Source organism: Homarus americanus, unplaced genomic scaffold (assembly GCF_018991925.1).
Source record: "Homarus americanus isolate GMGI-L3 unplaced genomic scaffold, GMGI_Hamer_2.0 scaffold1024, whole genome shotgun sequence".
NCBI lineage: Eukaryota > Metazoa > Arthropoda > Malacostraca > Decapoda > Nephropidae > Homarus > Homarus americanus.
In genome coordinates, this window is record NW_024715228.1 from 8,021,458 (window position 1) to 8,045,072 (window position 23,615).

At 37.7% G+C, this 23,615-nt stretch overlaps 1 protein-coding gene across 1 annotated transcript in view; it reads left to right on the forward strand.

Annotated features, from left to right (window-relative positions):
• The first annotated feature begins 2,673 nt into the window (after window positions 1–2,673).
• The window catches only part of LOC121856582 (anaphase-promoting complex subunit 2-like), a 40,287-nt gene continuing 19,345 nt past the window's right edge, over window positions 2,674–23,615 (forward strand). Inside the window, exons 1-7 of the mRNA XM_042352210.1 lie at window positions 2,674–3,028; window positions 10,786–10,895; window positions 12,722–12,889; window positions 13,168–13,358; window positions 14,313–14,424; window positions 14,668–14,806; window positions 15,338–15,521. Coding sequence (XP_042208144.1) covers window positions 2,945–3,028; window positions 10,786–10,895; window positions 12,722–12,889; window positions 13,168–13,358; window positions 14,313–14,424; window positions 14,668–14,806; window positions 15,338–15,521 — 988 coding nt within the window. The 5' untranslated portion in view covers window positions 2,674–2,944. The remainder of the gene's footprint in view (window positions 3,029–10,785; window positions 10,896–12,721; window positions 12,890–13,167; window positions 13,359–14,312; window positions 14,425–14,667; window positions 14,807–15,337; window positions 15,522–23,615) is intronic.

A 23,615-nucleotide genomic window follows, 5' to 3' on the forward strand; every position in this document is an offset into this window, starting at 1 on the left:
CTAGATTGAATCAGGGTGTCGGGTGATTTTCCTTCTCTACTAAAAAAAAAAAAACGTTTTATTTGCTTTTTTTCAGGTTCAGAAAGTATTGGTGTACATTTCTTTAAAAAAAACCACACTACAGATTATGAACCTAGCTTAAAATGATTGGTGAATAAGATTGAGAGCTGAAGTGATGTCAACACACGGGACAAAAGAAAGTGGAGTTATGGCGCAATATTCAAACCGGACAAGTCAGTACCAATGCTAATTTATGTTTTCAAAATCCATTATTTGCCGATTAGGGACATATTGGGATCTGCACTTTACTGAATAATTATCTATGTATCCAGTATTCCACTACGCAATGGTATGCTTCTCATAATGGAACTCGATGAAATTCATAGTTAACTTTATGCATTTCCAACACGCAACGGATATGCAACATATGGCATTTAATGCATTTTCTTGTATCTAACATGCAATACCTGATAGAAAATAATACATACAAATACTTTAAGTATTACCAGAGGTATCCAGAACCCAAAACATGTATTTGCAGTGTATTTAGATACACTCTAAATCAAAAACTATGCATCTCATCCAATTTTTTATATTGGTGTTATGAACCCCAAAATCTGTTTATCTTAAGAATTAATTTTTATTAAATTTGCTTATTAGGGGTTTTGGCCAGATTGTCTGTGAGTCCATATGTACAAAGGCTTAAAAAAAAGAAGGGGAAAAGTATTAAAACAAACATTAGGTAGCAATATTTTTACAAACATACTTTGGTACATATTTACATCTTGAGAAGTGTATTCAAAACCTATCCTACCTTCAATTGGTGGCCTCGTGAGGTAGGTCCTTTTGGGTCATTATGGAACAGTGGCGTTGGGCAGATCAAGGGTAAGATTAACACATTGATTGGTGTGGATGGGAGGGGTGGGCTCATTGAGGACTTCAGATAAAGATCATAGTGTCTCACTGCTTGTCCTAATTGTTAAAGAACATCTCCATCCATTGCAACATATCTGATAAAGATAACCATTTGTCTAAAATATAAAGCTAAAATTTTTAGTTTACTTTTTGTTGTCACAGTTTGCCTAACCATATTAACTTATCACCAGGGGCAGCAATGGTGACATGGAACTGTGGTGCACATGCTTCTAAATTTTTGTACCAGTTCACCAGGCATGGGAGTTTAACCAAATTTCCCCTTACCTTTTTGTATCCAGCTCCCTCACACCTTGGGGTAGGGAGTGTACTGAAGTTTGCTGACAAGAGGTATAATCCTCTTAAGTCTCCAAGAACAAAGCTGTGTGTGTGATCCACTCCCAACCTATGAAATCCCCATAGGAGTAAGCAAGTAAAAGACAGAAAAGCTCAGAGTCGGAGACAGATTAGATATATAAAATGCAACTGGTGTGAATGAAGATGAGAAAGGAGGTCAAACAAAAGAATATAGGTAAGACATTTTGGGTATTGGGGAGATGCACCTGCCAGGAGGAGGAGTGTCAAGAAGGAAGAGCACTGTCGTATGGTATGAACTGGATGAAAAATTAACTGTATAGGGAATATGGTAGGTGCTGTAATTTGTATATTACAAAGAGTAAGAACCCAAGTAAAACTTGAAAGTGTGAACTCTATAGTAGTAGGGGTTGAAGGCAAGAGGGTTGAAATAAATAAATATACTGTACGTACTTTTGTATGCGCATATGCCCAAAGAATGATGACAAAACTCAAGACTACTACAGGTATCCCCCCCAATCTATGATATAAACAGTCCACATGTGGAAGGTCATTGTCCAGCCAAAGCACTTTACAATCGCAACAAAAACAACAAAGCAAAAATCACTTCATAGTCGCTAAAACAAAGTACAATGTGAACATTAGTGATGTCCTCTTACTGTAAGGTAAAAAAAAAAAGTAACCACTGATAATCGTTGAATTAATCATCTCGGCCATGTGGCATCACTATAGAACATAACTTGACTACTGCAGTGCAGCAGGTGGCTGAGTGGCAACCCTGATGTTTGTTGTCAACAGGAGTGAAGTGCTTCCCCCTCTGGAGTACTGTCACCCCGTCTGGTCCCCGAGATATGCTAGGGACTGTCAGTTGGTTGAAAATGTTCAAAGGAGGGCCACCAGACTGGTGCTTGCCCTTCGGCTGCTCAGCTACCCTGAGAGACTGGAGCGCCTGAACTTGCTTAGCTTATACTACAGACAGGCAAGGGGTGACCTAATTGAGGTGTATAAGCATCTCAAGGGACACTACTCAGTCGAGTGTCCTTACTTGGAGCTGGCGGACGCTCGCCCCACAAGGGGTCACAGCTCAAGATTGAAGAAGCCGCAAGTCCAGAAAACTGTGAGGGCAAACTTTTTCGGAGTGAGAGTTGTGAACTCTTGGAACAATCTACCAGAAAGTGTTGTGACGGCACCGAGTGTGAGCTCTTTCAAGACCAGACTTGACCAACACTGGAGCGGGTTCAGGTACATTCAGGAGCTGGTGCATGCCCAGTACTTGCCAACAGTGCGTAACAGAGACGTGACTGACCGCCCAAGCGGCTAACGAGCCGATCAGTGGTGAAGAGGATAAAAGAAAAGAAAAAAAAGAAGCCATAAATCCAGAAAACTGTGAGGGCAAACATTTTTTGAGTGAGAATTGTGAACTCTTGGAACAACCTTCCAGAAAGTGTTGTGAAGGCACTGAGTGTAAGCTCTCTCAAGACCAGACTTGACCACAGCACTGGAACAGGTTCAGGTTCTGTACATTACACTCAGGAGCCAGTACATGCCCAGTACTTGCCAACAATGGGCGCGACCGACCGCCCAAGCCGATGAGAGGCGAAGAGGATAAAAAAAGATAAGAGAGAGAAATGGGTGATTGTAATGAATTTGGAAGTTTGTTTTGCTAGGGTAAAGTTGTTTATGCCTGTGGTCCTTCACCTCCCCGACCACAACAAACATGGCGGCGGGGAAGCAGTGTGATTCAAAACAACAATGGGAAGTTATCAAAAAGTCTTTTTTTATAGAAGGAAATTTATCTGATGTAAGTAACTAAGCATTATGGTTTTCCATGCTAAATTTTTGTGAATAATATCTAATTGGTATTTGAAAGTTATGGAAAAAATCAATTTATGATAGTAGCCAGTTTTCGATTTTTCCATAAACAGTACAGTAGACAGTGGATATGTTGCCGTGAACGGTAAGTTCCTCCTGACGCTATTTGGTAAATTTGTATTAGTGCAAACAACTCTGTTAGAAAGTCAAAACTATGTTTTTCTAGTGTATTTTGGTTGGTTTTGACCTTGATTTCCTTCGGAAATTGCCTGTTTTTTTTTAGTTGGGTGGGGCGTTTTCCGACAAAACTCATGGCCAAGCGAATACAAAATACACCAAAAATCACAAGAAAAACATGTAAACCGAACCCTTTTTATTGATGACCTAACCTAATCTGACCTAACCTAACCCTCACCATATGATGAAATCACTTATTTCTTACCTAGTTCAGGTTCCTTTGTAATCAGTGACGGTGTACGAACATCAACGTCTTTTCTTTGTTTTGGTAATAAAGAATGAGTTACTACAATACCAACTAAGTTGGTCTTGACGATATTTACACTCGTTCTTACACTTAGGACACTTTAAAAGATGTCGAGAGAACACCATGAGATCTAAAAATTGCTATAGCTTGTTCGTTTTTCCCCAAAATGAGCGATCAGCTCCATATAATTGAAGTGACACCCAATGCAGAATTCCATGGTCGGAAATGAATTTTAATTTCAAAATATGAGAGATCCAAAATAAAAATCGAATTTGATTAAGCCATAATTCCTGCAAATTAAACCACAAATCATTTAAATTGGTGGCAACAAAAAAAAACGCTTTTGATTGGCTGCATGTGTACGGGAACGCATGCGGATGACGATTTATGAAGGAGACACGCAGAGTGGGAGGTTATCTAGGCGATAATGGTGGAAGGTTAATAGAAGAAAATAAAGAAAGTTTTTTGGCATGCGCCATCTCCGTTATTATATGTTTGCGACGGTAATGTAATAGAAGAAAATTATCTTATAATTAGACGTCTTTTTCGAATATGATAATAAATTTTGGGTAGGAAAGTTGTGTGCACAAATGCAAAAATACCCAAAAAAGTTTTTTCACATTGTTCTCAACTAGGAAGTTGATTTTTTTTTTTTGCGTTTCCACAAAAAAAGATTCTCCTTTTGATAAATACTTGTTTAATGGCTGTGGCTCCATTTTGTTATGAGAATAACAACCAAAAAACCTATTCTCATGAGTATTTCAACTTCCAAAACACTGTTGAAACCTAACATAACCCAACCCAACCTAACCAAATTACATAAGAACATAAGAACATAAGAAAATAAGGAGTCTGCAATAGGCCGGTTGGCCTGTGCATGGCAGCTCCTGTCGAAAGTTACTACCACTCTCTATCATCCATGAATCTATCTAGCCTCCTTTGAAACTTTCCAGAGTTCCCGCACTTACTACAAAATTGCTAAGCTTGTTCCACTCGTCCACCACCCTATTTGTGAACCAGTTTCTTCCTATCTCCCTCCTAAACCTAAACTTATCCAACTTGAATCCGTTGCTCGAGTCCTATCCTGCTCGGATATTATAAGAACTTTATCTATATCCCCTTTATTGATTCCTTTCACCCACTTAAATACTTCTATCATATCTCCCCGCACTCTTCGTCTTTCTAGGGAATGCAAGTTAAGTTTCTTTAACCTATCCTGATATGGAAGGTTTCTAAGTCCCGGAATCATTTTTGTCATTCTTCGCTGCACCGACTCTTGTGAATTTATATCCATTCTATAATAGGGGCACCAGAACTGAACTGCATAATCGAGGTGCGGCCTGACTAGCGCAAGATATAGTTGCAATAAGACCTCTGCACTCTTGTTACTTACACTTCTAGATATAAAACCCAATACTCTGTTTGCCTTATTTCGAACATTAACGCACTGTTTTCTAGGCTGTAGGTCCGGGCTTACAAGTACCCTTAGGTCTCTTTCACAAGTCGACTTCTCTAGGTTGATGTTGTTAAGGCTGTATACATTATAAGTATTTGTTCTTCCAATATTAAGTACGCTGCACTTGCTAGTGTTGAATTTCATTTGCCATTTTTCAGACCACCCCTGCAGTTTATTTAGATCCTCCTGTAATGCATTTGCATCCTGCCCTGAATTAATTTGCCGCCCTATTTTGGTGTCATCCGCAAACTTGCTTATGTCACTGCTGATCCCAGTATCTAAATCGTTTATGTAGATTATGAACAAGAGTGGGCCTAGTACTGTCCCCTGGGGAACCCCACTGGTTACACGGCCCCACTCAGATTTAACACCATCTACGGTGACCCTCTGCGTTCTATCGGTGAGCCATGATTTTATCCAATTTAAAACTTTCCCCTCGATACCATGAGCCTTAATTTTTCTCAGAAGCCTCTGATGCGGTACTCTGTCAAATGCTTTGCTAAAGTCTAAGTAAATAACATCGTAATTTTCGTCATTATCTACTACCTCGAAGACTTTCCTAAAAACGTTAGCAGATTTGTTAGACAAGATTTTCCCTTTGTAAACCCATGTTGAGAGTCGTAGATTAATTTGCTTTTCTCTAGATGCGATCGGATGCTATCTGCTATAATTGATTCAAGAAATTTCCCCACTACTGACGTCAAACTGATCGGCCGGTAATTTGACGCTGATGCTCTGTCTCCCTTTTTGAATATGGGTACTACATTTGCCTGTTTCCACAACTCTGGCACAACTCCAGTGTCTAATGATTTTGTAAATAAGTTTACGAGGGGTCCGCTAATCTGTTCCCTACACTCTTTTAAGACTCGAGGGAAAATTTCATCCGGCCCTGGGGATTTTGTATTCTTTAGTTTATTTATCTTCTTAAGAACATCCTCTTTTCTGATAGTGATATTCTTTAATTTCTCTTCTTCCTTTCCCTTAAATATCAGTTCCACCTCCGGAATTTCATCGCAAATTTCTTCTGTGAAAACTGATAAGAAGTAGCTGTTCAATGCTTTGCTTATTTCTTCACTGCCATTTATCAATTCTCCCCTCCCTGACTTTAAAGGCCCAACTTTGTCCTTGACCTTTGTCCTATATACCTGGAAAAATCCCTTGGGATTCGCCTTGGATTCTCTTGCTATTTTGATTTCATAGTCTCTCTTTGCTTTCCTTACATTTTTCTTAACATTCCTAGATAGTTCATTATACCTGTTTCTGAGCTGCTCCTCCCCTCCCTTTAATTTCTTATATATTCCTTTCTTCTATTCCTATGTCATGTTTAAGTTTTCTGGTCATCCACCTTGGCTCATTCTTATTTGACCTAATTTTTCTGTATGGTATATTTTGTTCTTGTGCTTTATGTAGTATACTAGTGAATATATTATAGTCATGATCAATTGTTGTGTCATCTATGACCTCACCCCTTCCTACTGGGAACTGACGTGACTGTTCCCAGGTGACCTCACCAAGGTACCTTCTTAACCCCTGATAATCCGCCAACCGAAAGTTTGGGACTCTGACCATATTGTCATTGTTTTTCGTTTCCCAATTTAGGGTGAACCTGATTTCTCTGTGATCACTGTTACCTAGTTCTTCCCCTACTGTGATATCTCTGATAATATTTTCTTTATTTGTTAATACTAGGTCTAATATATTGTCACCTCTAGTAGGTTCTGTAATTAGTTGTTTCAAAAAATTGTCCTGTACTGCGTCTAGGAAGTCTTCAGATTCATAGTCGCCTACAATGTTGTCCCAGTCAATATTTCTGAAGTTGAAATCCCCCATAATGCATAGGTTGTTATATTTTGCTGCCCTACTCATTTCCTGCCATATGGGCTGAGCTGCTTCTTTGCCAAGACTTGGGGGCCTGTAAATCACTCCCATAATTAGTTTTTCTCTTCCTTCCGTGATTTCTACCCACACAGACTCGGTTCCTATTTCACCCTTTATTGAATTATTAGTACAACATTTTAATGTATCCTTGACGAAGAGTGCGACCCCTCCCCCCTTCCTACCTTCCCTGTCCTTGTGAAAAAGGTTGTACCCTTCTATGTGGTACTCTGATAAAAAATTTTTGCTCGCCAGATTCATCCAAGTTTCGGTGATTGCTATGACGTCTACATTCTCGGTACATACAACCGCTCTCACCAAGTCTATTTTATTTCTAACGCTCCTACTGTTTGTATAGTATACATTTAAACCTACTCTTCCCTGGTCCTGTTTTACCCCTTGTCCTGAGCAACTAATTTTACTTCCCAGGACCTGCTTGTTTTTTGCCTCCCACTTTCCCCGACCCCTCTCTACTGGCGAAACCCCCCCTTCGAAAATCTTGTCACAGCCATTTAATTAATATTAACCCTCCTTTGCATTAAGCATCAAATATTGAGCAAAATGAGACCAAAATTGTGTGCCAAACTAGTAACAGTCAAGATCCAATTAACTCCCCAAATTTATATTTTTTGATAATTTTAATCTTCCCAATTGCCAGCACTTGGATGTTCAAAGTGGGCAGGACTTTGAAATAGGGAAAATGTGGGGTAAAATACTAAAAAGAAAACCAAACAAACCTTTGAAAACCTTACCTCAGTTAACTTAACCTATTAAAATCCTAAAACTTTAAAATGCTTTACTTATTTGTGTTTTCGGTGTTTAGTAGGTGATGGTGTAGTTTTCGATGTTCAGTTGAGGTGGGACCCATAGACTCGAAAGCATTTATTAACATTTTTACAAGTCAGAAAAGGTTAGGTAAGATTGCTAAAGGTTTGTTTGGTGTTCTATTTAGTATTTTACCCCACATTTTCCCTATATTTCAAAGTCCTGCCCACTTTGAACATCTAATAGTGTTGGTAATTTTATCAGTTAAAACACTTGAAAAATATAAATTCTGATGGAAACATTGTAGAATAAATACTTTATAGTTTTCTCTTTCTCCCTAAATAAGACTCACTTCTGTATATAAGTAGGTGTTGGAAACTACTAAATATTAATTTTTTTTTACTCTTTCTCCCTACATATATTGAAATATGAAATTTCATGTTTGACCTAAAACAAATCTTTACCACTCTGATCTAATATAACCCTGACCTAACCTGACCTAATTAACCTACTGAAATTGCTTGATTTGATTAAATAATGGTATTTGTTTGACTATGAATGTTGAGGTTGGCTATAAATATTGAGCATGCTTGTTATCGTGAATTGCTTAAATAAATTGCCAAAGTTTTGAGAGATATTGTCGGCAAATCAGACAAATTGCTCTAGTCTTTGCTTTCTAAACTTCCCTCTTATGGCTTCTCTAATTTCTAGCTTCGTTGAGAACCGATCCATGGCAGTTATTGTCGAGGGATCGATCTCTTGCTTTTTCTCTACCAATCGTGGTGTCCCACAGGGTTCTGTTCTTTCTCCTACTATCTTCCTTCATTTTATCAATGATTTACTTCACACTTAGACTAATTCTATCCATTCTTTCACTGATGATTCTGCTCTTCATTCTTCTTCACATTTTCCCCTTTCCCCTAATTCTCAAACTAGATCTGTTTCTAGAGCTGATATCATTACATCTATCTGTGCGGATCTGTTCAGCATCTCCGATTGGGGAGGAAGAAACTTCCTTATATTCAATAGTAATAAAACTCAGTATTTACCAATTACATTTTCCAAATTAGATGATCTCCCACCAATCACATTTCAGGATGCAATCATTCTGCCAAATTCTAAAATAGATATACTAGGCCCCACCATTTCCTCTAATATGTCATGGAAGCTGCACATCATCAACATTGCCATAGCTGCCTCCTGAAAGCTGGGAATGCTGTATATAAAGGATTCATTCGTCCTAACTTGGAGTACTGCTCTCATATCTGGGGTGGCTCTTCTTCTGTCCAACTGTTAGATAGGGTGGAATCAAAGGATTTCGTCTTATTAACTCTCCTCCTTTAGTCGATAATCTTTCTTCACTTTCTCTTCGATGCAATGTTGCTTCACTCTCTCTCTCTCTCTTTTACAGGTACTTTAACGGGCAATGTTCGGTGGATTTGGCATCCTGTGTACCGCCGGCAGGGTTGTGGGCTCGTAACACTCGTCTTGCCCACGGTGCCCACCATTTCTCTGTGGATGTCGGTCACACTAGAATAACCCCTTATAGTGCATCCTTCTTTCCTCACACAGCCAAACTGTGGAATGCTCTGCCTTCTTCTGTGTTTCCATACGCATATAATCTGTCTCATTTCAAAAAGCTGGTTTTCTGGCATCTTCGTGGTGTAGATTAATATAATCTTTTTCTTTTCTATTTTTAATTTCTTGTTATTCTTATTTTTTCGTATCCCAGGCCCCATTGTGGGTCGATGACCTGTGCCCGGGTGGGCAAAAAAAAAAAGCGACTGACATTCATCCTAGGATTCGTAGGTTTTGTTGGTTCATTTTATCTTAAAATAAATCGAAATATATAGTAATTTTGTACAGTAATAACATTCATTACAAGTGTTGTGTGTTGATAGGACAGTGGCAATGCTGCTGTTGGGAAGCCATTGCTGCATTAGTGTATATTGATAAGCTAATAATGCTATTATGAAAGTTTCAAATCTTGCTATTATTAATTGTCCTTTTTGGGGATAGTACAGTACAGTACTGTATTAGGTAATAGTGGAGGAGATGGCCAACACCAGAAGGAGTTGTTTGATTGCGTTAATTTTTCCACTGATGTTCTTTGGATGATGCTAAGTAATGAAAATGATACAAAAGTCTTTATTTTCATTATTAGTTGCATTTTTTGTTTTACTTTATGATCATAAATCACCTGTAATAGGTAGGGTATGAAGGATGAGGTAAATTTGGGAGTAAAACACAGCAACAAACTGATCTTGTGACACAAGCTTTGTATGTGAAGAAATGAATAAATTTACCCTAAATATTGGTGCCAAAAAATCTGCCATGTTGGTGCATGTTGTTGTTCTCTCTTTGTTTGTTTGAGTGCAACAACCGAGCGTACTCTCACGTCCACAAAAAACAAAATTACACCAAGCTGCTTAAAGAAAGTTGCTTTCATTGTTCCCATATATCAAAGTAAATTATTTCTGATTAACCCCCGACTATGAAGTTAGATAAGGTAAGGTAGTTTTCTTTGGTTAGGTTGGTTAATTCAGGTTCTATTAGGTTCTGTGCATTGTCATATTATTATTGCAGTACTATCGTTCAAAGAACATCTGTAGAAATAATGAACGAAATAAAAAAACTCTTGGTGTTAGCCGTCTGCTCCATTACCTATTATTATGTACAGTATTATCATTCTTTAAGTAAGGAAGAATACCTTATCATCATTGTTTGTACTAACAAATTTTAAAAGTTTCTACTGCTGCTATTGTTTCTTAGTGAGCATGAATTGGAATGCAGGTACAGTAGTGTTATAGATGTTTATGAAACATTTGGACTCCTCCTCTTCCTCACGTAAACAAAGTTGGCGTTGTCCTCATCGTGTGGGTGACAGTGTCTTTCTTTATTCATGAGAAATTTGAAGAAAAACCTGAAAATTATTTTGGCTAAATAAGGAACTGACTCGCTATATCTTTTATGTGGTTTGTCTTCCTCCTTGCATACCGTATGTAGTAAAGCTGTCTACACCTCACATGTCTGTCTCAGCTTTATTGTTTTGTATGAATTGTTTTGATTCTTATAATATTAGAGAAAGTCTTCAATATTTGTAGTGACTTAATATTATGTGCTTCTTGTCATTTATATTGACAATGAATTGTTTTTTGAGTTACAGATAAGTGATGGAGAAGATGACCTGGCACTTGTGATAAGGCTAGTACAGCAGCTTGGAGCTGGCCAACTTGTTCTTGACCTTGCACTTGATGCCATCTGGGTTGCTCTCAGGTACTACTATACGAAAAGCTTTATCTGTACAACAGTTGATTTTCCTGGAAAAATTACATTTTCATTTTCTCTGCAGGTCATGGGTTATTATTGATGTGGCCCTTCAGATTCCTTCAGGGAAAGAATCCCCATGGCAAGCCATTTTCAAGAAAATCTCAATGTAGATACTCTTCAAGATAATGATAAAAGATCTGAAACCAAAAGTTGTAATTTTGGTATGTAGCTACAGTAATACTTGACCCAGTGACCTTTAGAGAAAAAAATATGTAAAATACTGTAGTAACAACATTCATATTGTTATTCCAGCTACATGTGTTGTATTGTGTAACCAATGTGGCATAACAAGAATACAGTATAGTCTGCATTTACGCGGCCAATTGAACCCATGGAGGTCCGCGTAAAACGAGAAACGCGTAAACGAAATAGCAGAACATACGGGATTAATTGAAATAGAGACTGGGCCGACTCCCAAACTCCACTTTTTCCGACACAATACGTACCTTGTTGTAAAAATAACATCATAATTTTATGATGGTATTGACACACACATAATATCTAAATAAAAAACTACACTACTGTACAAATCTAAAGGTGTTTAACACTTACGTTAGTAGAAGAGATGGGTTGGCACACGTGGATGGCGGCTGGTTCCGAGGCAGAGGGCAGATTAGTGGCCCTCCGGTGAATCACTATCACTATTCACAGAGGTTTGCAGGGCCTCCCTGACAAACCCCTCAAAGTCCATATCCTCACTGTCACTATCACTGACTTGGGCTGGCTGTGGTTGTGGTGGGTTGCGGGCGAAGAAGTCCATATTACTATGTTGACGACTAGCATTGATGTTGTCGTGATACATCTGGACATACGGCTCCATAATTTTCGACAGAAGGTTATTAGACACTTCATACCGATGCTTGACTGTGTCTTTGTCAAGGATGAGCTTGATTTTCTCCCCCAACTCAATACTTCCTTCACATAACCATGGCTTGGTCCAGGTAGTTCAAGGTTTCTTGGGGGTGGTGGGGGTCCAGCGGAAGCCATTGTGAGGGGAATAGCGGGCACAAGAGAGAACAGTATATACACGGAGAACTGAGAACAATGAGACTGGCCCGGCTAGGTCAGCGACTTCTTCCCTCTGGTGGCAGAGCACGTCATGTTACATTAGACCAATCACAGCAAGTGGCACAGGGAGGTAAGGATGCGTGGCCCAATCACAGTCCGGTATGTCATATGACGTCAGCGATAACGTAAGAGCGACCTAATGCGCACCCTCCAGGCGCTGCTTCCCGCGTAAATGATGGAATGAACCGCGTAACTTAAAATTTTCATTCTGGCAAGGTGCCGCGTAAATGACCAAATGCGTAAATGCAGACTATACTGCACATATAAAACCTGTGTTGTTCAGAATTTTTGGTCCGGTGTGTCATATTGTATAACACCGTATGGGTGCAGAAATTTTGTTTGGTTGACTACCTGCATCATATGATTATTCAGTGTTGATTTTTGGTGGTTTCCTGTTACTGTATCCTTAATGTACTAAAAGTACTGAAGTAAACCACATTATAATTTCCAGTTGCAAGAGAAAAAGTGTTTTCACTTAGGAAAATCATCAAAGGGGTACACGCTCTTAGTGTTTTTCCAAAAATTCTACAAATTTTTTCTTTGTTCAAAAGGTTAATACAATACCCTGTATAGGCATTTCTAAAGATGGTGAATACAAATCTTTGGTAAAAAATGTTTAATTCCTATTGATTCTTGGAATACTGTAATTTAATTTTTCTTGCTTGAAATGCTATGTTTGATTTACAAAGCATTTTTTGTTTCAGGCAATCAATCGTGCCAAAGTTTTGGAGCAACTTTGTTATTTACAACTCTCAGAGGTGTGGCAAAGATGATGACCCAGGTGAGGGGAGTGTCGAGGTGATGTCGAGAGTGGCGACAGCAATTAGTGAACTGTATGATAGTGCTGTCTCTTTTTTGCCACAGATACACAGGTATTTATTCATGAATCTTTGCCTTGATGGTTAGGTTGTCTTTTTTATTCCATTAATTTTTTATCCATCATGACTTAAAGAATAAAAGATTATACTGTACTGTAGTTTCAAAGATATATGTAGATCTGAAATTTCAAATCCTGTGCTATATTATACACCATAGGGGGGTATAATTCAGGAGTAATATCTTGAAAGGTATGATTATTTAAATTCTTTTTTTGTATCATAAATTAATTCTGCTTTTGCACTAACTTAATTTTCATTTGACGTGTTATGAGATGTGAAATGTTATGTGAACACTCTGGAGCCAAATTTGAAGAATGTATTCCTGGGGGTATGATGGAGCATTTCAAGCTTCATTTACGGGCCACGTTACACAGCCAGATGCCAACTTCCTTCACAAACCTTCTTCACAAGTTCTATTCTGCAGCTTTCAAGGTCTTCTACCATGCTGAAGTTGGTAATCAAGGTACGATGTAACATCTTTTAATTGTACCATATACTAATAACCCTAAAGTAATTGATAGTTTGAATTAAAAGAATACAGGTAGTTCTGCTCTAACGCGATAATTGTGTTCTTGTAAAATATCGCGTTATAGAAAATCGCGTAATAGAAATAACAGGGCTTATGGAGAAAATAGGGTTAGGTGCAGATTACTCAAATCAAAAAATTTAGTAGTTAGCCTAACACAAAGGATAGCACAGTCTAAATAAATGTTACATTCATATCTAATAATGAAATCATATAAATGTAACACTTACTTGATGGGGGAGAAGGGTGATTTTGAGGTTGATAAAATCGAGCTTCAAGTTATATCCTTTCTTTTACGTCAACGAATTCTATCACCAGAACGCTCTTGTTGATATTCTTCATTACTATATTCACAGTTAATACCACAAAATTGAGAAGTAGTAAGCAAAAATCGCGTATAAAAACAAGCGTCGTTATAACAAATATCGTTCCTAATTCATAATCGATAGAGCAATTACAAGACAAAACATTATAGCAGAACTCACTGTAATGTATACAGTACAGTGTCAGTGCAACCTGTTCTATTTATAGTGTCCAGAATTATCTTCGGCATTTCATTTTCAAATCCCACTCCCCTTTTCTTCTCATACCCACATGCCCTTTTATTTCATTCTTGAACAGACTCAACCCCTCTTTTTGTTGTCCTCGGTGTCTTAGCATCAAAATATCCTTCCCTTCGTCTTTTCTCCCCTCCCTCCGCTCTTTCATCCACCTCCTCTTATCTTTTCCTCTTCCTGTGTGTGTATATGCATGCATGGAAGGTGTTCATCTTCAGTCACCCTGTTATATATGAAAGTAAGGCTAATTGGTGTGGATCAGTAATTAATATAGAAATTATATGTACATTACAGTATTATGAAGTAAGTCTAATAATTTGGAGATTGGTTTCAGTGGAGGAATCTGATGAAACAACAGATGAAGCTATGCAGTGTGGTGGTTGTGACGCTGCAACTGATGCTTGTCATTGCCAGGCCATTACTAATACTTTCTGCCAAGTTAACAGGTATATACAGTAACATGTTTGTTTATGAGTTTATTATTGGTAAATGTGTGATGCTGGATATTTTGCAATCATATTATGGAAAGGAAGCATCATAGCTGAATATATCTGTTAAAGCAGGAATGGGTAATGCAAGTGTTGAAATAAAAGCTGATTGATATATTACAGAGTTAAGATATTTACAGCACTATCCCTATATTGAAAATTATCTGCAAAGGGGCCTGATGTTTTGATTTTGTGTACCAGACAGTTGTTAGAGTTGGACTTGTTAGAGAGGCTTGCTGGTGATATTATATCTTCCCTGTTACTGTCTGTCATCACTGATCATGTGTCTGCTACGTGCCGTGACTCCTATGATCAGTCACGCATCAGCCAGCTGGAGAAGGTTCGTCATAATTGTATTCTGTTGATGAATGAAGATATAGTTGATCGTGGTTTAGACAGTAGCTAAGGTACTTAACAGATATTAATTTGACTTACTGGTATTAAAAAATATTTAGCAATTGTCTCTTGTCCTTGAGATACTTGACAGTTGTCTCATTTGAGATATTCTGCAATTTTCACACTTAAGACACATAGCAATAGTCTAAAATACTTGAGATGTTAGTCATTGTCTCTTTTGAGATATTTTTACAGCTCTCTTAAACTAAACTGAAATATTTAACATTTGTCTCACCTGAGTTATTCAGCAGCTGTCTAAGCAGTAACTACAGTTTTACTATGGCCATTTCCATAAAGCTTGACTCACAAAGCCTTGATGAATAGACAAGAAATAGCTAGTCAGCAGGTCAAAGGCCAAGGTCAAAGAGGTCAGCTTATGTTAATTTATTTTACAGTTTCGATATACTCGTACAGGTATTTCCTTAATTCTCTGTATTCCAATGCACTCTTTTATTTTTTCCTACATCATTGACAGTGGGTGGAGAATGTTGTCATTGGGTGGCTGGAAGTGGTTTACTGTGGGGGCCGTGGTCAACTTTCTTCAGCTGACTCTGCAATTCAGACTATGGTGGCTAACAACCTTAATCAAACCTATATGACGGCTCTCTACCACACTTATACCACCACAAGGATAGACCAACTCTTCAATATTGTTATTGGTGAGGAATGTTCTTTTATTAATATTATTTCTTAAGTTATGTTCCAATCAACAAAGTCTATTTGAAATAAGTGGGAGTGTTATACAGTGACCCCTCGTTTAACGAACACCTCGGTTAACGTAATTTCGATTAACGAACTGCCTTCCATAAGGATCTTCAATTCGGTTAACGAAAAAAAATTCGGTTAACGAAGTTCTTACGAACCGACCTCAACATGTTTTCGCTTGCACTGACCGGGCAACCAGCTTTAGTATCAGTCTGCCAATACATTAATCGGTTCTAGGGCTTAAATTCCTTACTATTTTAGTAAATATCAAGAAGTTTATACTATTCAATAATTTTAAAAGTTTAATATTCAATTTTTTAGTCATTTTAACAATTATTGAACATAACTGAAGGTAAAGTGACTAGTTTAATGCGCGGCATCCAGCCTCTTAACACAGCAAACAGGAGTTAGTCTCTCTCTGTTTTCACTGGAGGTAACATCTTGCTTGAGACTCTCTTCAACTAAACGCTTTTTTCTGTGTTTCCAAGCAAATTATTGGTCATTTTGAAATATATTTTACATATTGACAATATATAATGCAGTGCAGTGTTGATTTAAAGAAAATAATCTTGAATTACACCAGAGAGCTAAAATTTTATGGGTGAAATGGCGCCATGGGGTGACTTCTCTTCCACCCCAATGCCTTCTCTTCTTCCTTCTCCTCCACCCCCATTCTAATCATCCATCATCATCATCATCATCATCCAGGAGCCTTCTACATACACACCTCAAAGTAAGTGAACTTTTCTACCATTTTTGTTGAATTTAGGAAATTTTCGGTGAGCTGGAACCAATTACCCGAAAACCCATTGAAACAATGGTTTCGGTTAACGAACTTTTCGGTTAACGAACGACCTTCTGGAACGGATTGAGTTCGTTAACGGAGGGGTCACTGTATAAGTAATTTAAATTATCATTAGTCTTATGCTGTAATGATTTGCTCCTATTTTTATGAACTACAGTGAACTAGACTTGTTTTATATTCTAAAATTTCCTCCTACACTGTCCAACATCTTCCATCTAATGTTTAGTTGCTCTGAAACCTTCAGGGATGTCTGGGGATTCAGTAAATATTAACTTTATTTACCTAATGGCCACCCACTCGAGGTGGCCATGCTGAGGGAAGGAGGCCAGTGGCCTGTGTAGGATCACTCAATTGTTGATAATTTTATCAAAGGCTATTTTGAAGTTTATAGAGGAGTGGGCACCTAACATAATCTTGTGAACCTTGAATAGGGGGGATAAGCATTGAAATCACCTATTCCAGATATTTACCCTTCTATTAAGAGATAAGAACCATGAATATAAGTCAGAATATATGAGGCATGAATGTGGAATATAAAAAAATGGAAGTGGCAGACATGTTTAGAAAGAGTGTTCTAGATATACAGTACAGTACAAGCATTCCCTGATTTATGAAAGGGTTTGGTTCCTGAAAAACTTATCATTAATTGGAGAGAGTGGGAAAACTTTTAGGACATTGGAAGAACGAGGCTAAAAGTGAGTGGACGACAAATTTTATTTTAAAGAGAATGGATACCAGTAAACAAGGAAATGCAATAAAATGAAGTGAGGCTCACTGAAAACTTAACAGAAATATTAAAAAGGAATGTTGACAGGCCAAGAAAGGTAATGCAAGGGATAGAAGATGAAGACAGAATGAATAGCAATATGGAAATGTACAGAAAGATAAACCAAATGAACCAGAAAAATTAAAATAAATGTGGTGGGACTTTTAAAAGCAGAATTGGTCAAGTTTATCTGAAAATGTTAACCACTTATGTACAGGATCCCCTCTGTGCTGAATAAATCATCTGGCGCTAGCCAAATAAAATATTAAAAGTGCTGTCCCCGTAGTGAAGGGGATAAGGATTAGTGCCGTTACAGAGAGAAGTACAGTACACCTGGATAATTCGCAGATTTTTATTTCGCGGATGACACCCTGGATGTACCCAAGAATGTCTGAGGGTAGTTTTAAAGTTGCCGGCATTTTCGCGGCCGGGACAGGGTGCCATTTGTTCTAGACAGTAATTTCCTTTATCTATACAGTTGAACGTCGATATAACACGAGATATGTTCCAAGAGAGGTCGCTTTAAACCGAATTCGCACTAAATCAAAGTGGTGTTTCAATGGAATAATTTAGTTTGGTACTTGAGAGAAACACAAAATACTAAAAGGACTGAGAGTCTACCCAGATGCACCTCAGCCTATCTCTTAGAATAAACAAAACATTGTTTTTTGTAGTACAGTATTATGTTAAAACAAACACTCATAAATCAACACACCTAAAATTATGGGACGTGAAATGGTCTGTTTTCTAGTGATCAGCTGATGGGAAGAGGGGGGGGGTGAGGAAATATGTTTGACAGTTGATGCAAGGTCTAGTGCTTATTTATTTATCTGTCCTTAAGAGTGACTTTAAGTTTTTCTTATAAAATGTCACTGAACTGACATGGAGAATTTAATTAACATTGCTGGAATTTTATAAGATAGTGATTAGTTTGAATATAAACATGCTATAGCTGTATGAGACATACAAATTTTAGTTCAAATTAATTTATTACAAAGGGCTAAAAATTTTATTCGTGCAAAATATGTGACGTTTATATTCAAATTATTTCTTGTTGTTAGATTCTAGCAATGCAAATTCTCCTAACTTTAGTCTGTGATATTATAAGATAAAACTCTAATCTATAACCACCCAACCCTGGTTGGGAAGATGATGGGGGGGGGGGAAGGTGACAGTGACATGTTTGACAGTTGGGGCTGAAGGTTTAGTGAAGTATTTATTTGTTTATTTATGTCCTTTAGCTTGAGTTTTTGTTTTTTGTTTATGAAATGTCACAGAAGTGACCTAGGAGAATATAACTTACATTGCTGGAATTCTTATAAGATAGTGATTACTGTAATTTGAAATAAATCATGCTATAGTTTGCACTAGACAAAAATTTTAGTAATCATTTAATACATTATTTTGAGTACATGTACAGTATAGCATTGCCCTTAGGACAGTGTAGCGTGCCCAGAGAAACATTAGGCGCAAATTTTAAAATATGATATGCCAGATTGACTCACGCAAAATAGGAAAAATTCGCTTTAAATTAAAACATTGTCCCTAATTGTGGGCGTCATTTTAAATCAATAATTTTAAATTGAATCGCTTTAAATCGACTTTCTACTGTATTGTACTGTATAGTAATATCTCCGTTAGCCGGAATCCCTCAAACCTGGAAATCTCCGATAGCCGGAATTGAAATTTGCTCAGAAAATCATTCCCAAAGCCGTAATTTTCCAAAAAATTCTGGCTTTAGGAACAAATTTTCCGAGGTTGAAAATTGAGAGAATTTTCTGAAAATGTCTTGAATAAAGATGAAAGTTAAAGTATTTTTTTGGGCAGTGGGGGACTAATCTGACCTGACTCAATGTCAGGTGGAGGTAGGGTGTGGAATTAGTGGTCTCATATTACTGTAAGGGAGGTTGTCCATGAAGACCAGATGGCAGTTGGTTCTACAACCTCCAGGCAATCGAAGTTCCGAGGTAGTGAGTCTAAACTTCTATAGCCACTATATATTTTATACCTTAGTGCTGACTCAGGATTGTCTCTTCTAGATCAAAAGGAAATACAAGGATAATTTTGTTTATATAATCAAAACATAGCCATAAATAAATAATACATAACCCATAACCAACCCAGTTATGCCTCATCCATACATCCATACAAGCATACACACAGAAATTTAGAATTACAGCAACTGGTATCAAGCACCAAGTACCAGCTACTTCAAGCACCAGACATAGGAGTATGGTATAATAGGAAATGTTCTGTAGAATCACTAGCAGAGGGCAGAGTCGCACAGCCAAGGACTTCTAGTTGCCTGATGAATAGGAAGGTTATCCCAATAGATTGTACCAGTTCAGAGAAGCAAGACAGGGCCAAGTCTATCGGCCAAACAGCAAACTGGAACCTCTTGGTGGGTCTACCAGTCATCACTTCTCACTGGAATTGGGGAATTCTTGCCCTATAGCGCACTGGCGGAGATCTCTGCTAAATAAGTCCTGCCTCACAACAGAAGTGGCAGGATTCAAGAATTTGGAGCTCAGTGGACACAGGTGAACTGGCTACCACAACCCAACTGTAGATTTAAAACAAATTCGTCTTCACACAACAATGAATTAAACAAACACGTAAATTACAGGCAATTATACCAAGTAACAAATTCCTAACTAGATACCACATTAAATACTGTACTTACAAAACAGTGTATAAGGAGGGAGGAGGAAACTGTCCGTCCACCATGAGAAGTGTGGAGTAAGTGCTGGTTGGGGGAGGTGGCGTCCCAGACATAAGCTCTCTTACCAGTCTCGAATACACCCATACAACTCCCACACACACAAGCTCTTTGCAGGTTCGAATGCTCACTCATACAGTCCCCATGTAAAATCCCTTGAAATTAAATAACTCTCGAACCCATGACACTGAAAATATGCTACGACTCCTTAAATTGAATGAAACAGACAGACGCCCCTAACCAGGCAACATGGCAATTTACCTTACGCATATATTGTAGTCAATAAAAGATGACAATAACTATCCTGACAATTACTGACCTTCTGATGGAATGTCAGGTCACCCTTTCTTGGGTGGGGGATTAGTGGGTCTCATGACCTGAAGATGTCTTGAATAAAGACAAAAGCTAAAGTATGTTTAGGGAGATTGTGATAAGTATAAGTACAGATGAGCAAAGTTGTATCCCTTCAACATTACATTACATAACATTTTAAGATATGGAGTGAGAAAGCAGAAAGGTGTGGGTGATTAGAGAGATGCAGTGGAAAGGAGTGGTAATATGCACCAGTGTTGCCAAGCGATAAGCTCCCCAACAGCTGATCTTTTAATCTGCTTCCATGTAGTCACACAACAAGACCCTCACTGGATGCTTGTTGTCTTAATTCCCTTGCGTGCGTGCATGTGTGTGTCTGTGTTTTTTTTTTGTTTTTTTAGCTTGCCAAGCACATTGTAGAATTTGAAGAAGTTGATGAGTTTGTTCAGGAGTCAGGTGGTTAGGTGACATGCCAAGACACTTACACAGCACACACATTAACAGCACTACTAAACCATTGTCTTGTAATATTTTACATAGAATAAAATACGGGATTACTGTACTTATTTTTACCCACAATAATTCATACGAAGACAAATTACGTATCAGTAATACTACAATATGTAAAAACAACATTTTAAAAGATCAGAATCACTTTGAAATATTACACGACCATTAGCAGAGGCGGGAAATATGACTGAGAACAATTTCAAATTTTCCCGCCTCTGCTGACGGCTGTTTGCTGGAGCGATCAACTCTGTCAGACTCAGCCTCCAAATTTTCAGGGTCTGTGTAATATTTCAATGTGATTTCGATCTTTTAAAATGTTATTTTTACATATTGTAGTATAACTGATACCTAATTTGTCTTAGTATGACTTATTGTGGGCAAAAATAAGTATATATTTAATGCGTTCTCCGAAAGTGTGAATTTGTTACCAGAGTTTAACAGTTAATTCATGTCTAAGATTTCTGATAAACTTCCTATGTGCTCATGTTTGAAGTAATGAATGTATGTATCTTTATATAATTTAGCTAAATATCTCTCTCGCCAGAAACGGTCATCCCAACGATTATGAATAAACTCATTTAGAAATACATCATTACTTCCAGACGAAATCGGACAGGTTTGCAACAGCCAATCAGCTATAACTCTTGAGGAGGGGGCGGGGCATCTTTTCTCAGCTGAGAAAAACGTGCTTTGGTTATTATTATAGTCAGTTGAGTGAAGTGTGGAACAGAGACGTGACCGATTGCCCAAGCGACTTATGAGCTGATCAGTGGTGAAGAGGATAAAAGTAACAGCTCTATTCACACCCGTATCATATTGAGCTTTTTTATTTTTTAATATATTTATTTAACCAAACTTTTAGATAAAATATTCAGGTTTATTTTGATACAAAAAATGGTGTGTCTAACGAAATTAGAACTGATTTTATTGACTCTGGTATCATCATTTCTTAATTTTTTTTTATAAAGAATGGAATTTCCATCACTACCGTATATCATATAAAAATATTTTGTTTTAGGATATCTAATTGGAAATGTTTCGTAGAGAATTTATTAATAATCATTATGGTATCTATCACAATTGGCCATGCTTGAGTGAGGGAGGGGGGTGACCGCTCGACCCCCAAGGTTCATTTCCGTCAATACACCAACACCACCACCTACACATCACACATACACCCCTACATAACACACAAACACATCCTCCAACAACCACACACACACCCTCCAACAACCACACACACACCCTCCAACAACCACACACACCTTTCTGCTTTCTCACTCCATATTTTAAAATTTTATGTAATGTAATGTTGAAGGGATACAACTTTGCTCATTTATACTTATCACAATGTCTCTGATAATACTTTAGGTTTTGTGTTTATTCAAGACATCTTCAGGTCATGAGACCCACTAATCCCCTGGCCAAGAAAGGGTGATCTGACATTCCATCAGAAGGTCAGTAATATGAGACCTCTAATCCCCCACCCTATCTCCACCTGACATTGCGTCAGGTCAGGTACACGAGACCCACTAATCCCCCACAGCTCCATGGGAGTGGAAAACACCAGTCTTTGCTGAAACACAGTTTCATTCACACCCATATCATATAGATTTTTAATTTCCAAATATATTTATTTTACCAAGCTTTTAGATAAACTATTCTGGATTATTATAGTAAAGAAATGGAGTTTCTAACTTAATTAGAACTGCATTTACGGACTCTGGTAGTTTAGACTCGTGGAAAACATCCCCAGCACCCAGAAACATTCTGGGGAAGTGGGCTAATGTCTGTGTGTGCAAGAGGTCTAGTTTAGACACTCAGAAACTTTTCCCAGTAACCAGAAAATATTCCGGGGATAAGGAATTTTTCTGGGTTTGAGAAAGTTGTCTGGTTAGCCGGAAATCTCTCATCCCCAGAAGTGCTCTGCACCAATTGTTGTGGCTAACGGGGACATCACTGTATATGCTGCATAAGGAAGGCAGAAACTGGGATGGATGAATGAAATTAAAAACTGGGTCCCAGAAAGCTACAAAACCTTCGAGGATTGGTAAAAACAGCCTGAGAACGTTGAAGTGGATTGATTGATATACTGTACTGCATATATATACAGCATGTGTTTATTAGCTAGAGCGGTTAGTGATGGGCATATATTTTCATATATCATGTTAGATGCTTCTTTGTACCTTTGTACTGTATTTGGAAACAGAGAGCTTGTTCAAATTTTGATACCAGGGTTTACTTTTATGGTTCAAAGAAGATTAGCAGATGTTTATTTTTACTATGATATGCTGAGGAATAAGTTAAGTTCGCTTGTTTAATATGGTTTAAATTAATACAAAGGTAACTCCTTCATATTTGAAAGTGAGAAATTGGGTGATTTTTTATATTTTTTTATTTTGACCAACTTAAAAAAAAAAGGAATGCTTCATTGAATTATTACTGTTCTATATTGTATCCAGTAAAGCCTCGAATAACGACGGTAATGGGTCCTCCAATATTGCAGTGTAAGGTGAATCGACGTATTATGAATCCATAATTACCATTAATATAAAGCAATAATAATTAGATGCACTTCAAGGTCTGACCTTTTCATATATTTTGTGTGGTGTCTTACCCTCTTCCCCCCCCCCAATAGGAAAATTAATGAAAAATAAAAACTATTTTCTTTAAATAATGGTTATTAATGCACCTTATACAATATAAATTAATAATATGTAGTCACACAAGAGGAGATGGGACGCCAGTGTTGTCGTCAGTGTTTACACCCGGGACAGTGGTTCTCCATCAGAAACTGAAGAAAGTTAGATTTGCTGTAGCTGTAGTAAAAATAATGTAAACAAAAATATGTTTCTTTTAATTAATGTTATTTAATGAATGTGCAGTAGAAGTAACCAGTGATGGTAAAGAAAAAAGTGAGGCAGCAGAAGGCCAAC